At 47.9% G+C, this 14,198-nt stretch overlaps 1 protein-coding gene across 3 annotated transcripts; it reads right to left on the reverse strand.

Moving 5' to 3' along the window:
• Positions 1-504: 504 nt before the first annotated feature.
• On the reverse strand, positions 505-14,061 carry LOC144161457 (uncharacterized). 3 transcript variants are annotated; one of them, XM_077692113.1, is made up of 5 exons: positions 13,868-14,061; positions 13,706-13,807; positions 13,562-13,635; positions 7,436-7,764; positions 505-705 (listed from the first exon to the last, which is right to left on the reverse strand). In XM_077692113.1, exons 3-5 carry the CDS (start codon positions 13,611-13,613, stop codon positions 595-597), a joined length of 492 nt encoding a protein of 163 aa, XP_077548239.1. In that variant the 5' UTR covers positions 13,614-13,635; positions 13,706-13,807; positions 13,868-14,061; the 3' UTR covers positions 505-594. The 3 variants fall into 3 exon arrangements, 2 of the variants coding, with proteins under 2 accessions (XP_077548239.1, XP_077548240.1); XM_077692114.1 differs by lacking the exon at positions 13,868-14,061 and having other exon boundaries at positions 13,706-13,829; XR_013320473.1 differs by lacking the exons at positions 505-705; positions 13,562-13,635; positions 13,706-13,807; positions 13,868-14,061 and adding exons at positions 7,238-7,371; positions 8,716-8,744; positions 9,676-10,056.
• Between the last annotated feature and the right edge of the window lie 137 nt (positions 14,062-14,198).

A 14,198-nucleotide genomic window follows, 5' to 3' on the forward strand; every position in this document is an offset into this window, starting at 1 on the left:
ACGATCTTTCCTAAAATAGGTTCGTATTTTTGCTGCCGAGGTTACTTTCACTTAATCCATTTGTCAATAATGCTATTCAGTGTTCAAAAGCAAAAAATTCTGTTTGAAGTTTCGCATTTGTGGCACACCATTCTTCAGTTGGATACGTCCAAGGACACCGCAGGTTTTTTGCTAACCAATCAGTTGGTTTGTATTTTTTTTTCCACTCAGGCTAACAGGAAATTGTAAATTGAATAAAAGAATTCTATTTGTTCCCAGGACTTCGCTTAAACACATGTATGACCAGCCATTTATAGCATGGTGCAAACTGAAATGATTAACAGGAGTCAGCACGTTTAGAAGTGGTAGTGCACTGAAAATTGCACTTGATGGGAACGGGATGCGTCTTTTAGTCACAGTCATTTTCAGTGTAGTTTCTTTTTTGCTTGCATGCATGGCTACATATTCAGTGGTTGCAGGTTTGCATGAAAAGTAAACAGACACAGCTGTCAAAAGATGTGGACACACTTTATTATTGAGGTACACTTTATTATTGAGGGTACATGGGTATTGGGTTCAGACCTTGAAATTTATTTATACTCTAACAAAGAATAACTACAGGCAGTGCCATCCTCTTGCAGGCAATAGTTCATTGTACCCTTGTTTGCACAATGCCAGCAATCGCAGCATAGGCGTCTCTGCACTCCTTCCCGTCATGCTGCAAACCTGTAATGTTGAAAGGAAACAAAATACAGGGTACCCACAAGTGTTCTGTAATGACAAGCTTATCATTCATTGACAAGGAAACAGCATGGGTTGCTAAGGCATTTTGCTACAAAAGGCACTGAAACAGGGTAGGTTTCATGCAGTACTATTGTGGACCCATAGAGCACCTTCTGTAAGAAGAGCTCAATAGTCGTGTATACGATGCACACCAACGGTGGGACCCATTTGTGTACTTCTTTCCAGACGTGCCAGGCAGACAGGCCGAGAGATAATCGAAGCGTGCAACATTTGAAAACTGGGAGGCGATTGTGTTACATCGCCAGTACTTTGTGACAGAGTTCACCTTCTTAACCAGTACATGCCGCCAAACACAAGTGCGGCATTGAACTTGATGTTCCTCCTTTATGAAACTCTGTTATCAGCTCGGCAGTGGTCCATAGCTGAAGGATCATGTGTGTCAAGTAAAAGGCTCTACCAGTGTTTGTCATGTGAGGGGGCGGGGGGAGAAGGGCAAGGAAGTACGTTCGAGTGGAATGTGTTCCATCTTTTTTCTTCTGTTGATGCCAAGGTTTATGTTTAGTGCACATTCCACAAAAAACTAGTTGTGAATCATCACTAGACTTGTCTGCTTCGTTTGTCCCAGTCTTTTTCGTGCTGTTGTTAAGATGACACATACCAACTCGCCCAGCTCACCCCTCTGGATATGTTACGGTTGGCTATGCTACAGCTAGTAAAATATGAGCAACCACACGTAAAGCCATACGATAAAAAAGCTTTCAAGGTGGGATTTACTGCAATAACTTCTTGCCCAAGAAGTTACTCCGGTAAGCACTCAGAATGAAGTGCTGTTGCAAGGGCAAAAGTTTTTGGCAGCATGCACACGAAATGGAGTACATGTACATCTCAGAGCAGCTCACAGGCTTCCGGCAGCACCAGGCTGCGATGAACTCCATTGCCAACGTAATGACAGAGCTAGAGCACACCCAGACTACCAGGCAGGTGGCAGCCCTCGTGCTACTTGATGCAGTGCCGTAGCCAGGGGGGAGGGGGGGGCTGACCGGGCTTCAGCCCCCCCCCCCCCCCCCCCTCCCGAAATTTTTCCGGCCATCGCCATGCTGCCTGTATGCCTGGTACGTCGCCTGTGAACAAAGCGGCATATTTTTGAAAGTGCCACTAATGGCACTTTCCACGAAATGCTATGAAAATGCCACGAAAGTGCATGTCTACCCTTCGCATGGAAGGGAGCCGAGTCCGGCCGTGACAAAACGAAGCGCCTGAGGGGTGCGAACCGCTGAGGGATGATTTTGGAGGGGTGCAGCCCCAAAAGCGACGGTGCCTTCGGGTAAGCTCAGCGCACGGGACGCCAAAGGCATGCGTTGTATCCCTTTGTGCGAGACATGCGGCAAGACCGAGAATAATTGGCTGGCTGAGTTGTTCTCAGCAGAGGAGATTGACTCGTCCGGGGAAGCATGGAGTGGTCTGCACCACGGTCCGCACTAACTCGCGGCGGAAAAAAAGAGGGACCGCCGGCCATTGATGGTTGAAGACTGGTACAATGCAGGCCCGAACGGGAACAGACGATCTTTGTATGTTAAGCAGAACAATGTGCAAGCGGCAGTGGCTGATCACGGCCGCTCCCTCTCCTAGAAAGGGGGAGATCAAGTGGCCATGGGCACACATTCAAGACTCGTGCAAGGTAACTGAAGAATGCGATGGGCTACGTAATGGGTGAAACGTGCAGTTTCACCCATTTCATCAGCTGAATGAATGCCGTGTGCGGGCAGAGGGCCTTTGCGATTGAGACACACCGCAAGGTACGCCCCTCTTCCTCGCGTCAGCCCTTCATTCTTCCTTTTTCACGTTTCTGTCGAGGCCCGGAGGGTTTTGTTGGAGTGGGCTCAGATTGCGCGCACTGAGTGTTGTCCCCTTCCGACGGCGATGTTGCGACAGTCAATTTCACCCCCGCGATTAGGCAGATTTGTTCGGCGGTATTCTCCCCTAACCTAGGAAACTGCAAAACAGCGGGCCGACAAAAAGGGCGTGCTGCGGCTCCCCGAGCCAGTTCCAGACTTTATCCTAAATGTGAAGGCACAACGGTCACCAGCCCTGCCACAGGCAGACGGCGTCGCGACAGTAACAGTAACAATACCCGCCGCGGTGGCTCAGTGGCTAAGGCGTTGCGCTACTGAGCACGAGGTCGCGGGTTCGATTCCCGGCCGCGGCGGCCGCTTTTCTGATGGAGGCAAAAAGCAAAAACGCCCGTGTGTACGAGATTTCGGCGCACGTTAAAGATCCCCAGGTGGTCAAAATTAATCCGGAGCCCTCCACTACGGCGCGCCTCATCGCCTGCGTTGCGTCGGCGCGTTAAAACCCTACAATCAATCAATCAATCAATCATCAGCGACAGTAACAACGATCAGATGGCCATATTCGGCTGCCCAGAGCAGTGTATATTCAGGGGCCGGAGTCACAACGGCGATATCGAATAGTAAGTCATTTTCTTCCAGTCACTAATCCTTACATGATCACTGATGTCTTTTGACGATGGAGGTTGCATTGTACGTTAAGTTGTGCGGTGCAGATCAATTATGCATTCTTTGATATTTAAATATTCACTTCGCAATATTTACACGATGCCACAGTACCTTGTGTCTCCGAGCTAAAAAATGTCTATCTTGTTTTATTCCGAATGCAGTATTTGCGTTTGAATTGGTAATTGAATGCACCCACGGTGGAGCGGATAGGTGACTTTTAATGAGGGAAAATGTAAATTCAACTCCTGTAAAGGCCCAAATATTTTATTATGCACGAAGTTGGAGAGGATTACTCAGAGTGTATCGGGACAGCATAGCATCAGTACATGAAGAATGAAATATATATTTGTTCTGGCTGCAATCCACTGCTACACCCAATTTTAAAACCATAGTAGTGTGCGCAGCGCAAGTGAAGGACTTTCGTACTGGTGGCAAAGAAGAGCTCTAGAGAGAGAGAGAAACAACTTTCGCTGAGCCCATTTCAGGTGACGCTCGCAGGCGTCAGACGGGGTGGAACCCTATTCACGAGTCCCATATGAGTCCAATAGCTCCTGGCTGGACATCAAGATCTCCCATCGCTGGGTAGGGGGGGGTGCCTTTCTGGTAGAATTTTCTTTTAATGCTTCCTGGCCTTTGAAGTTCTGTGGGCGCAGGACTATCGTTCTTTCAAGGCTCAATCGGTCGTGCATGACAACAGAATTTCCTAATTAAATAAACGGCCACATACAACAGGCCCTCTCAAGAGCACCAGCACACCTCCGCCAGCCTCCTCCCCTCACCCCCCCCCCTCGACGCGCGCACACACACACACACACACATACGGGTGTGCGCCAATGTGATTCTTCCCGGATCCACAACTGATACATTCTAAAATGTTGCATGAAGCACATTTTGAGCAATCGTCAGCATTTCTTAAGTAACCGAAATAACCAAGGAATTATCACGGTAAACAACTTTGCAATTTTTAGCCAATCTATTCTGTCGTAGCCTGAAACCATGCTTTAGTTTGAACATCACGGTCACTGTCAACCAAGGAAATAGTTTAACTGCGTCATTACTGTCCGCTTCATGCTAAAGCATGGTAGTCTTTGGTCTTTCTGTATGCGGGGCCATGCCAATACGCATGTTTTCTTGGTGCACTCCGGGAAACAAATCTATCCTGTTGTAGCCTGAAACCATGCTTTAGTTTGAACATCACGGTCGCTGTCAACCAAGGAAATAGTTTAACTGCGTCATTACTGTCCGCTTCATGCTAAAGCATGGTAGTCTTTGGTCTTTCTGTATGCGGGGCCATGCCAATACGCATGTTTTCTTGGTGCACTCCGGGAAACAAATCTATCCTGTTGTAGCCTGAAACCATGCTTTAGTTTGAACTGACGGTCGCTGTCAACCAAGGAAATAGTTTAACTGCGTCATTACTGTCCGATTCATGCTAAAGCATGGTAGTCTTTGGTCTTTCTGTATGCGGGGCCATGCCAATACGCATGTTTTCTTGGTGCACTCCGGGAAACAAAATGCTGACTTGTTTCGGGCATCGCACCATGCCCGAAGGTCATGCTGGCTCTGCACAGCTGCCCAATCCTCCGTTTTCTGGTGGACAAAGAAGATTTCAAACATAATTTCCATTTCCCGCGTCTGCAACGAAAACTACAAAACTTCTGTGCGCCCTATACATTCCAGAACCGCCCATGCTCATGAACTGCAAATACTTTTTTTATCGTTTAGCTTTAAAACTGGCAGTGTGTACTCGGCTGAAAAATGGCAGCGCACGCGTCAGCTAAAAAAGTATGTCCTTTCATTAAAGTTTGAAACCAAAATGGTAGGACTGCATTATAACTCTTTCATCAGATCTCACGACAAAATTCAAAACGTAGCAATATTTTTCTCAGCTTGCACAGAACATGCCTGCCCGCAAGAGTATGGTCAGACATCGCCGTATTTGCGTTATTTTTTCTTGCTAAATATAAAGTTCGATACAGCATTGAATGGCGAACTTTGCAGTGACTTGCTCTACCTCATCTGGGAGTGGTAACTAAAGGGGGTGGCTGCTCCAGAAAAGGTATAGCTTGATAGTACACGCCTTCAGGCAGATTATAGGGCATTTATGCACGAAGCATTGAAAACGTGACCGCTAGGAATGCAACTACTTGAGAACACCAAGCTCATTACAGCAGACTCTAATTTGGGTTGTGCAGAAATGTCAACCAGATTCATTATGTTACAAAAGCACAAGCTTCTCCGCCCCGATGAGACTCAAAACAGAAGCGCAAATTTAAACTGGCATGACTTAACAAATGCCGATGGCTGAATTATTCCGCTTTGCGTGTGGACTAATATTGCCAGGTTCATGTAATTTTCGCCCTTAACAGCGCTGTTCTTGCGCATGATAAGATCAAATGATAAGATCAATGAAGGCCCCTCAAAAATCACGCAATCATGTTCCTTGGCGATGACTTAGGTCGTTGGGCACCAATCATCCAACAAGATCCTGTGCTGTCATAGTGAAATCGCCGCCGGAAAGTGGGCGGGGATTCGCCATTGCTTCAAATGTTTAATTTAATGTACCGATAATTCCTTCGAAGTTTGCTGTAAGACTGATATCATTGTTATCGAGACAAGGCAGTCTTTTTAATGAACCAAACATGTATTTTATCTTCATATCCTTTAACCCTTTGAGGGTTTTTGCCGTACGTGTACTGCGGTGGTTTTCCGTCCCGCAAGGTCTTTGCCGTACGGGTACGATTTCGAGCATCCGTTTGAAATTTCGCGCCATATTAACGATGCATGCTCCCTGGGAGGTGCTGCCACCTCCTGGGACTTACAAGAAGTGTTTGAAATTTGATTGTGCTACCTTCTTGCGGTGAAAAACAGAACTCTCTGGCTTCAGCGCGTTACGGCGTCTGTACGTGTTAACGCGTTTCGTGGTTTCAGTTTCGCCACGTGATCGCATCGGAGGCGCGCGAAACTTGATCGACGCTCGCTATCAGGGGCGGCGGAAGTTGATTTCGATCTATATTGGCGCTGCTCTTATCTTGTTTATTACCCACGCTCACTAGGTATTCTTGCCCTCCTTGCTTGGAACTGAAGTAACCTAATCGGAGACTCCATTGTGGGGGCGGCGGAAGTTGATTTCTATCTACATTGGCGCTGCTATTAGCTTGTTTATCACCGGCGTTTTCTCGCTCTCCTCGTTTACTGGGTTGCCTTCGAGTTCTTCAGATGCACGGCAAAGCAGCGATATGGCCCAACGAACTGCCCGCTCTGATGACACCGACCGCGATGACTCTTCTGACTCTGAGTTTACTCCTTTCACCGAATCTGAATCGGAAGACAGCCTTTTTTCGGAAGAAGACAGCTCATTTTCGGACATGCGCTGTATGTGTGCAGACTTCAATAAGGCACTGTGCATAGACCCGTGTTTCAAGGAATACCACACTCTGAAATACTATTGAACATTTTTCAGTTCTAAGTGATGCTGACCCCAAAATACTGTTCCTGATAATTTTTTACCATTTAATCATGACTTTGGACATTTTGTACATTCCAAATCCGCAATAAACTAATTTGACCACCAGGGAAAGTTCTTTTAAAAAAAATTCGACCCTCAAAGGGTTAAGGGCGCTTGCAAACTTCCGCGCTTTTTTTTTCTATCAGGGGGGGGAGAAATAAGGGGGGGGGGGGGAGAAATAAAGGGTGCCTTCAACAACCTCCAGCACCCTGTCATCTCCCTGGCCATAAAGGAGGCCGGCATTGCGGACAAGCTGCGGGGCTCCGTCGAGGCGTTCGTGACGGGCCTCATGGCACAAAGGCAGGTAGGCAACGCCCTGTCGGTGCCTCAACCAGTGGATGTGGGCACCCTGTAGGGCACAGTCGTCAGCCCCTTACTCTTCAACATGGTCACAGTGGCACTATCAGACGGCCTGCACAGTAGAAGGGCGCACAGGGTGTACCTGTCTGTGTACGCCGCAGCCGCAGCCCTGTAGGCACTAGGCCCCATGGCGGGCTGCCGAGGCGTCGTTCTGCAGCTGCAGGCACCCCCGGATGCAGTGCGGGCCAAGCTCGCCAATGTCAGCCTGCAGCTGTCGGGCACCGAGATGGAGGCGATGCTTGTTCACTGGGACACCCAGGCCTGCTGCAGGGTCACATGCCTGCAAATTGACAGCGAGCAGCTCGGGTGGAAGGCCAGGGTGCGCTACCTGGTGCTCATGCTGGACCACCGAGATGGCTTCTGCCAGGCCGCCAAGCAGCTCCGTGCCAGGACCGGATGGCCACCTCGGCTGTGAGTAAGGTGGCCGCCCAAGACTGTGGCTGCTCCCAACAGACAGCCTTTGGCTGTAGGGCTGCTGATGTGTGCGCTGCCGCTGGTCACCTTGCCGAAACCAAATTGGTGGCAGTTGGAGGGTGACTGCCGCAAAGGCGCCCGTGCCTGCTTTGGAGCTCACAGTGCCACAAGACGCTGGCCAAGGCGGGGGTGTGGACAATCGGGATGGCGGTAGAGCAGCAGGCCCTGGGCCACATCGACTGGCTGCAGCGCGCCAAAGGGGGAGGCCTCCTCTGCAGTAGCTGCGCATCCACCTGCACTCGTTCAGTGCTCCACCACACCACCTCAATTAAGGACTGATGCCACAACCAATGTGCTCCATCGCAAGGAATGAAGGAAACTGGCCACGAGGTACTTTCCATTGGTTGCCACATTTGATGAGCTCATGGCAAAAATGTCTGCATACCGCGCTGCAAACCACGTGCAGCTTTGGAAGAGAGACACTAGAACTATCACAGGAGTGAAAAAGCGTGACGTAAAGATTGATAGCAAGATGCCCAAGACCCTGAAGTATTACCAGATACGTTAGTGCTGCATCCATGGGGGCATGAAGTTCGTGAGCAGCAATAATGGCGGCGTGCACATAAATTATTGCAAGTCCCTCCTTGAAAACGTTTTTGTTACATTTACCCGCGGTTGCTCATTTCTTGCTAGCCATAACATAGCTAATCTCCAGGCTCAAGCCTTACTAGTTTCACTATGCACTTTGTTGTTCGGCTTGCCTGAGAGAGAGAGATCAAACTTTATTTAAAGCGGCCCATGTCCGGGCTGCCTGAGCACATTATCACAAAATGCGATGTATGCCTGGCTCCATTGAAACATATAGTTTTATCGCTTGTGCATAAAGCAGCGCAGATCTATCTGTCTTGCTGGTGGAAAAAACATCTCTGTAGACAGCAAACGGGAGCCGACTGAAATTTTAAAAAGGAATTTTGACGGATGCCGGAAGAGTGGGTTCAAAAGAAATTTACTGGCAGGTTGTCATGCGGACCCCAGTCGGCTAACGAGAAACAACTGCCGCGAAAAATTTATACAAGGGATTATCACGGATGCAATGAGAATTGCCGCAGCCATATCAGATTTTGTGCTATGCCAGGTAATTAGGCAAGGCTTGCGAGTTGCTCTTGCCTTATTTTGTAGGAGCCTCGCACTTACCACCTGGCGGATGTACTGTCAGGCAGGCTCTGTGAGTAAAACAACAACAAAAAACATTCCGGCGAAGCCACAAGTAATAGTCTACTGCAACAGGGTTTTCCGAAGGCGCACAAAAATAGAAGCGTGTCATACATTCGCTGTAAGCCCCCGCCGATTAGGTTCAGCTTTTGGATACAGCTTATTTTATTAGGCATCAAACACAGAGTATTTCATGGGAAATACAGGACAATTACATGACCTACATATGTTTCTTTCCAGTCGCAAGTGGTTCACACTTGCGACTGGAGCGGTAGAAGCGACGAGATTTCTGCCGCTTTCCTTGTTCGTTTGGTCTCGACCAATTTTTGTCGCCGCGGACAGCAATCGCGTCGCTTCTATCGCTCCAGTCGCAAGTGCGAACGGGCCTTCACACTTGCGCTGCGTAGCCACACCACATCGCAATCTAAACCCATTTTTCGTGATTCACGCCGCCGTTAAAGCATGCACTGCCCATGTCAACACAACATTTCAATCTGCTATCAGGAATTTCACGATAGGCAAGCGCTTAAGCTTATTATTTGTGGAATGTTGGAAGCGGTCTCGAAATGTTATTAGAAAGTACGCCTTGCTGCTAAGGTTGAGGCTCTGAACAGGGTGGACAAAGGGGGTGATCGTCATTTCCACAGGGACGGTAGTCATTTCAGTGCACAGGCGCAACAATACCTGCACACGCCACGCAGGAAAAATATGGAATACAATGCGATCGCTCCACGAACAAATCTGTCGTCAAAACTTGTTTTATCTCCCTTTTTTTTCCCCTGAACACACTGAGTTCATGGAATGACGCACGTGGAGCGTGCACCTTCTGCAAAAGAAAAACAACCGGACCCAAAAGTTCACGTAAAAGGAATGTTTAAAGTAAACAAGAAGGCCAAAATAAAAATAACCGAGCACTAATAACAGAGCACATGGATGCCTCACCTTTTTTACTGCGGGCAGTGGCATCTACAGTGTGCTGAAACTCAACACACCACACCATGATGAATAACCAGATTCTTCTTGCGTGAAAGCGACGATTGCATCGGTTGAATTTTAAGGTATATGCATGTCTTTAACACATTTTCCCTTCAGTAGCTAACTTCTACAATCTCAACACAAAGAAGCCCGCTTGAAAAGCAAGAGCTTTCCGCCATTTTGGCCAAGGGCGGGGACTAGGCAGACTAGGGAGGCATTCTAGCGCTTTACCAAAGACTAGGGAAAAATTTCTGGGGAGAAACAACAACTAAACAAACAAATCTAGCGCCAAAAAAATAATGACGTCATGCATATTTTAATGACGTCACACACATTGACCAATCAGCGTTTCCAGCCATTTCTCCCCCTATACGGATGTGCTACTAGAGTGTACTAGAAGCTTTAGAGTGGCCCGAGCGGCGGCCTCTCCCATTGCTCCGCCGGGTCGACTTTCGCGCAGAAAATAAAACCGGTATAGCGGCGGCGCTGCTGTCGCCAACAACTGAACAGCCGACGCTCCCCGGCACCTGCATGCGGCAAGATTTGCTTTGCTCGCTGCGGTATTTTGCGCTTGCTCAGCTGATTTAGTTTGGATTATGAGGTTTAACGCGGCCGTGCTACACAGGCGATGAGGCAAGCGGTAGTGGAGGGCTCCGGATTAATCTTGACCATTTTGGGATCTTTAGAATGCGCCGAAATCTCGAAGACACGAGCGTTTTTCGCTTTTATCCTCCATCACAAGAGCGGCTGCCGCGGCCGGGAATCAAACCCGCACCTTTGGTCAGCTAAATCTACTTTGGTGATTTAGAAAGTAGACGCAGACCGTTATGACTCCGCTTGATCAAACTTTAATCTAGTACGACCCAACATTTATCTAACCCCCCTCCCCCCCCCCCCACCCCAAATACTTTCTCATGTTTTGATGCGTATTCTGAGAACGTTGTTGATATACAGTAACCTCTCGTTAACTCAGTCGTAAAATTAGCTGAAAATTTCGAGGTAAGCGCGGAGTTTCGAGTTAAGTCAAATGCAGGAAATTTGTGGATAGGCTTCTAAAAAAGGACTATTGCACAGGGGAGATTTCGTTATAAAGGCAAAATAATTCGTAGGAAAAAGAAACTTTTAATATTGCAGAAGAAAGAACTGTGTTGTGCTCGGCTGTGTCACGTTCGCATCTGCATACCAGAAAAGCCTACTCGAGCTTCTCAACGCATCGTATGAATTGATGGTCGCCACCGCTACATTCTACCTTGCTACGAAGCAGACGCAGCATCTATGTTGTATCGGCCGTTGTTGTAAGTTGTATCTGCCGTCGTAGTCACTTCTGGGGGCCTCCTCCTCCGCATGATCAGCTGCGTCGTCCACAGCAATCTAAATGATGTACGCGCCAGACAGCATTCCGGTAACGGGGACGCGTAGCCCGCGTAATTAAACTTGCACTTCACGGCCGCGTTCGGTGCGTAGTGGGAGTAAGCATTCGAACGGGGACCTTAGCTGCCTGTAGCGGACTTTGCCTTGTGTCCTCTCTGCCAGTATTTCAACATATCCGTGGTCCTCCGAAAAAAAAAAACGTTTCGAGATAAAGTGGGCAATTGCGTATGGCCTATGGGAGGTAAACACACGGTAAGAAAAAGTTGAGAGAAGATATTCTGAGATAGCATGAGTTCGAGTTAACGAGGGATTAATTTGACGGACAGGCACCAGGAATGTTTTCTCTTGCCCTTCTTGACTCTGCGCGTGAAGCAAAAAGCGGCGGGGCGCACATTCTATAGGCTGAAAAAAGTTTGCTGTTTTTTTACGTTCCTATTTGGAACGAAAATATTAATAGCCTTCTTCTGAGATACCCCTAACGTTGGTGCTTGTACTGTCGTTAGTGGGCTTTCTTATTTTATTAACGTACTATGTCGCAGGCACTTGGTCAGTAAGTGTGTACTGAAAACGAAGTGCCAAAATAAGCCTGCAGTAAGTACTCTTCCTGCATGCCAGGGGAAGATTCCGCTGTATTTACTACCTCTTGTAATTTTGGGGGACTTCTCAATCCTTCCGTGCATTTTTAAAGTTTATTAGCGATCTCTAGGACGTTTTTACCGGCTGCTTCAGCGACAAGGAGCTTCACCATGACAGCGTTATGAATGCGCTGCAGCCTATAGCTTATTCACAACAAACACCTTAACGGCGTTGGTTGCGACCAGCACAGTGAGACCTTGACAGCAAATTTGGTTGGTTCTGTATACATTGTGACACGGATTCATTTCTGTATAAAAGGTTTCAACAAGTTTCGTGATTACATGCGAAGGCGGGAGCAACACCTTAAACTTAGCCGTCGCTAATGATTGCAGGCGAGTTATGAAAATGCGTTGGCCAAAAATGTCAATTTAAATCTCCCTGTTAGCGTCATTCCTAAACCGTTACCTGTGTAGACTTTTTGCATAATTTCCCGCGTAACATTTTATATGCTGGGCTATTGAAAATGAAAACACAATGTGTATTTTGTTCTAGTTCCGTTTATTTGAACCACTATGTTAGCTTTCTTGACTTTGTGTATGATTTCCCGTGTTATATTTCATTTTTGTCGCGGTCAATATATTTTCTGATCTATGCTTTGATTTGGTGTTATGTGCGTCTAATTATACTCTCAGCATACTTGTGAAATAAATTTGTGGTAATTTGATTGAACTCCTTTCTTGACCGAATCAGGTGAAAGGTGGTGCGATTAATAGAATGTTGTGGGCAGAGTTCTGTGAAAGACGGTGATTGGGACAACTGAGCTAACCGCTGGGCTATCACATTTTTATTTAAAGAGATATCTCCCTTGCGCGTGTAATTTTCTGTTCGGACAGGCGACAGCATTAACACCACGGTGACCCCTAATTATCACAAGCGGGCCACTGCTTAAATAACAACTCACGCAATAAAAAAACAAACACAACCTATGATATTAACCCACATAACTGCAGTCGGAGCGTAAAGTGCGAGACAATAAATAAGAAATTCTTCTGAAAAGCCATCATCCCACTCCTCATATTTTTTCATGTCATTTGTGTCGACCAATTATGTCCCTCAAGCAGCACAATAAGGTCACACTAATCAAGCAATCATGAACTGGTTCATTTCAGGCAATTTCGCTCAAAATAAATTTTGATGGGAAGTTGGAATAGCCAAAATGTCGATGCAAATACTTTATTTACAATCCGCATAGAATGTTGCACACAATTAAGAAAAATCCGTAATTTTTTCGTTGTTGTTGAGCGGGAAAGGCAAAACTAACGCAAAATGAGCTGCAGCGTTTATTATTCCTTTCGTTACCCACAGTCCACTGTAACTACAGTATATTGAAGCAATTGGACGTCCCGCAGAACAAATTTCGAGCGCTCCGCGCATAAAGAAGCAGCGTTTCCTGGCCCGACTGGGCGCGCGGCCGTACGTGCGGACTGGGCGCGCGGCCGTACGCGCGGCCAGCCGCCGCTTTCAGTTGTTGTTGACTGCAGCGCCGCCGCTATTTTCTGCGCGAAACGAGCACCTCTCCGGGCGGCCGGTCGGGCCACTCTAAAACTTCTAGTACACTCTAGTGCTACCACACATCCGTATAGGGGGAGAAATGGCTGGAAACGCTGATTGGTCAATGTGTGTGACGTCATTAAAATATGCATGACGTCATTATTTTTTTGGCGCTAGATTTGTTTGTTTAGTTGTTGTTTCTCCCCAGAAATTTTTCCCTAGTCTTTGGTAAAGCGCTAGAATGCCTCCCTAGTCTGCCTAGTCCCCGCCCTTGGCCAAAATGGCGGAAAGCTCTTGCTTTTCAAGCGGGCTTCTTTGTGTTGAGCAGATCGCTGCTGCGCAGGCTTTACTTTACCTCCGTCCTTGCGGCTCAGGCTCAGCGCGCGAAAACCATCACGGCGTGCCATGGGGTGGCACGTTTTGCTGCAGCTGAAAAAAAAAAAAAAAAGGCAAAACACATGAAAGCAAAACCCTTTCGACGGGAATATGTACTGCTTACCTGGAGATTGTTGCGTTTCCGGCAGAACCATAATTTCATTCCGATGGGCTTTCGCGCCAAAAAAGGGGCACTGGCGAGCAGCACGTCGTGCACCTGCTGCAGCTGGAAAAAAAAAAAAAATAAGGGGGCAAAACCCTTTTGCCAGGAATATGTACTGCTTACCTTGAGATTGTTGTGCGTTTCCTGCAGAACCACGATTTCGTTCCGACGGGCGATGACAAAGCAATTTTCGCGCCAAAAAAGTGGGCACCGGCGAGCAGCACGTCGTGCACCCACCCGCCGCAAGCACCGGAGCCGAATGAATGAACCGCGGCCGGTCGGCCGCGGCCGCAGCGCGGTGGCGCCGGTGGCGCCGCCGTCTCGGCCAGGGACCTTTCTGGGGACCTTTTTTGGTTCCCTAGGCACCCTGGGTCGCCTAGGGAGACGGATCGCCTTCTTGAGCGTTGATTTCTGTTAACCAATCAGCGTTTCCAGCCGTTTCTCCCCTTATACG

The sequence above is a fragment of the Haemaphysalis longicornis genome, unplaced genomic scaffold, assembly GCF_048455015.1.
Source record: "Haemaphysalis longicornis isolate Haplotype H1 unplaced genomic scaffold, Haemaphysalis longicornis Haplotype H1 scaffold_1133, whole genome shotgun sequence".
Lineage (NCBI taxonomy): Eukaryota > Metazoa > Arthropoda > Arachnida > Ixodida > Ixodidae > Haemaphysalis > Haemaphysalis longicornis.

Bases quoted from the DNA above. Each gene is read 5' to 3' on its own strand.
- LOC144161457 (XM_077692113.1), bottom strand. From the start codon at position 13,613: ATGGCACGCCGTGATGGTTTTCGCGCGCTGAGCCTGAGCCGCAAGGAC. The intron at 7,765-13,561 runs GTAAAGTAAAGC...GGCGCGCTGCAG, and splicing joins CCTGAGCCGCAAGGACGGAG to CCAGTCGATGTGGCCCAGGG. The intron at 706-7,435 runs GTAGCGCACCCT...TCAACATTACAG, and splicing joins TGGTCCAGCATGAGCACCAG to GTTTGCAGCATGACGGGAAG.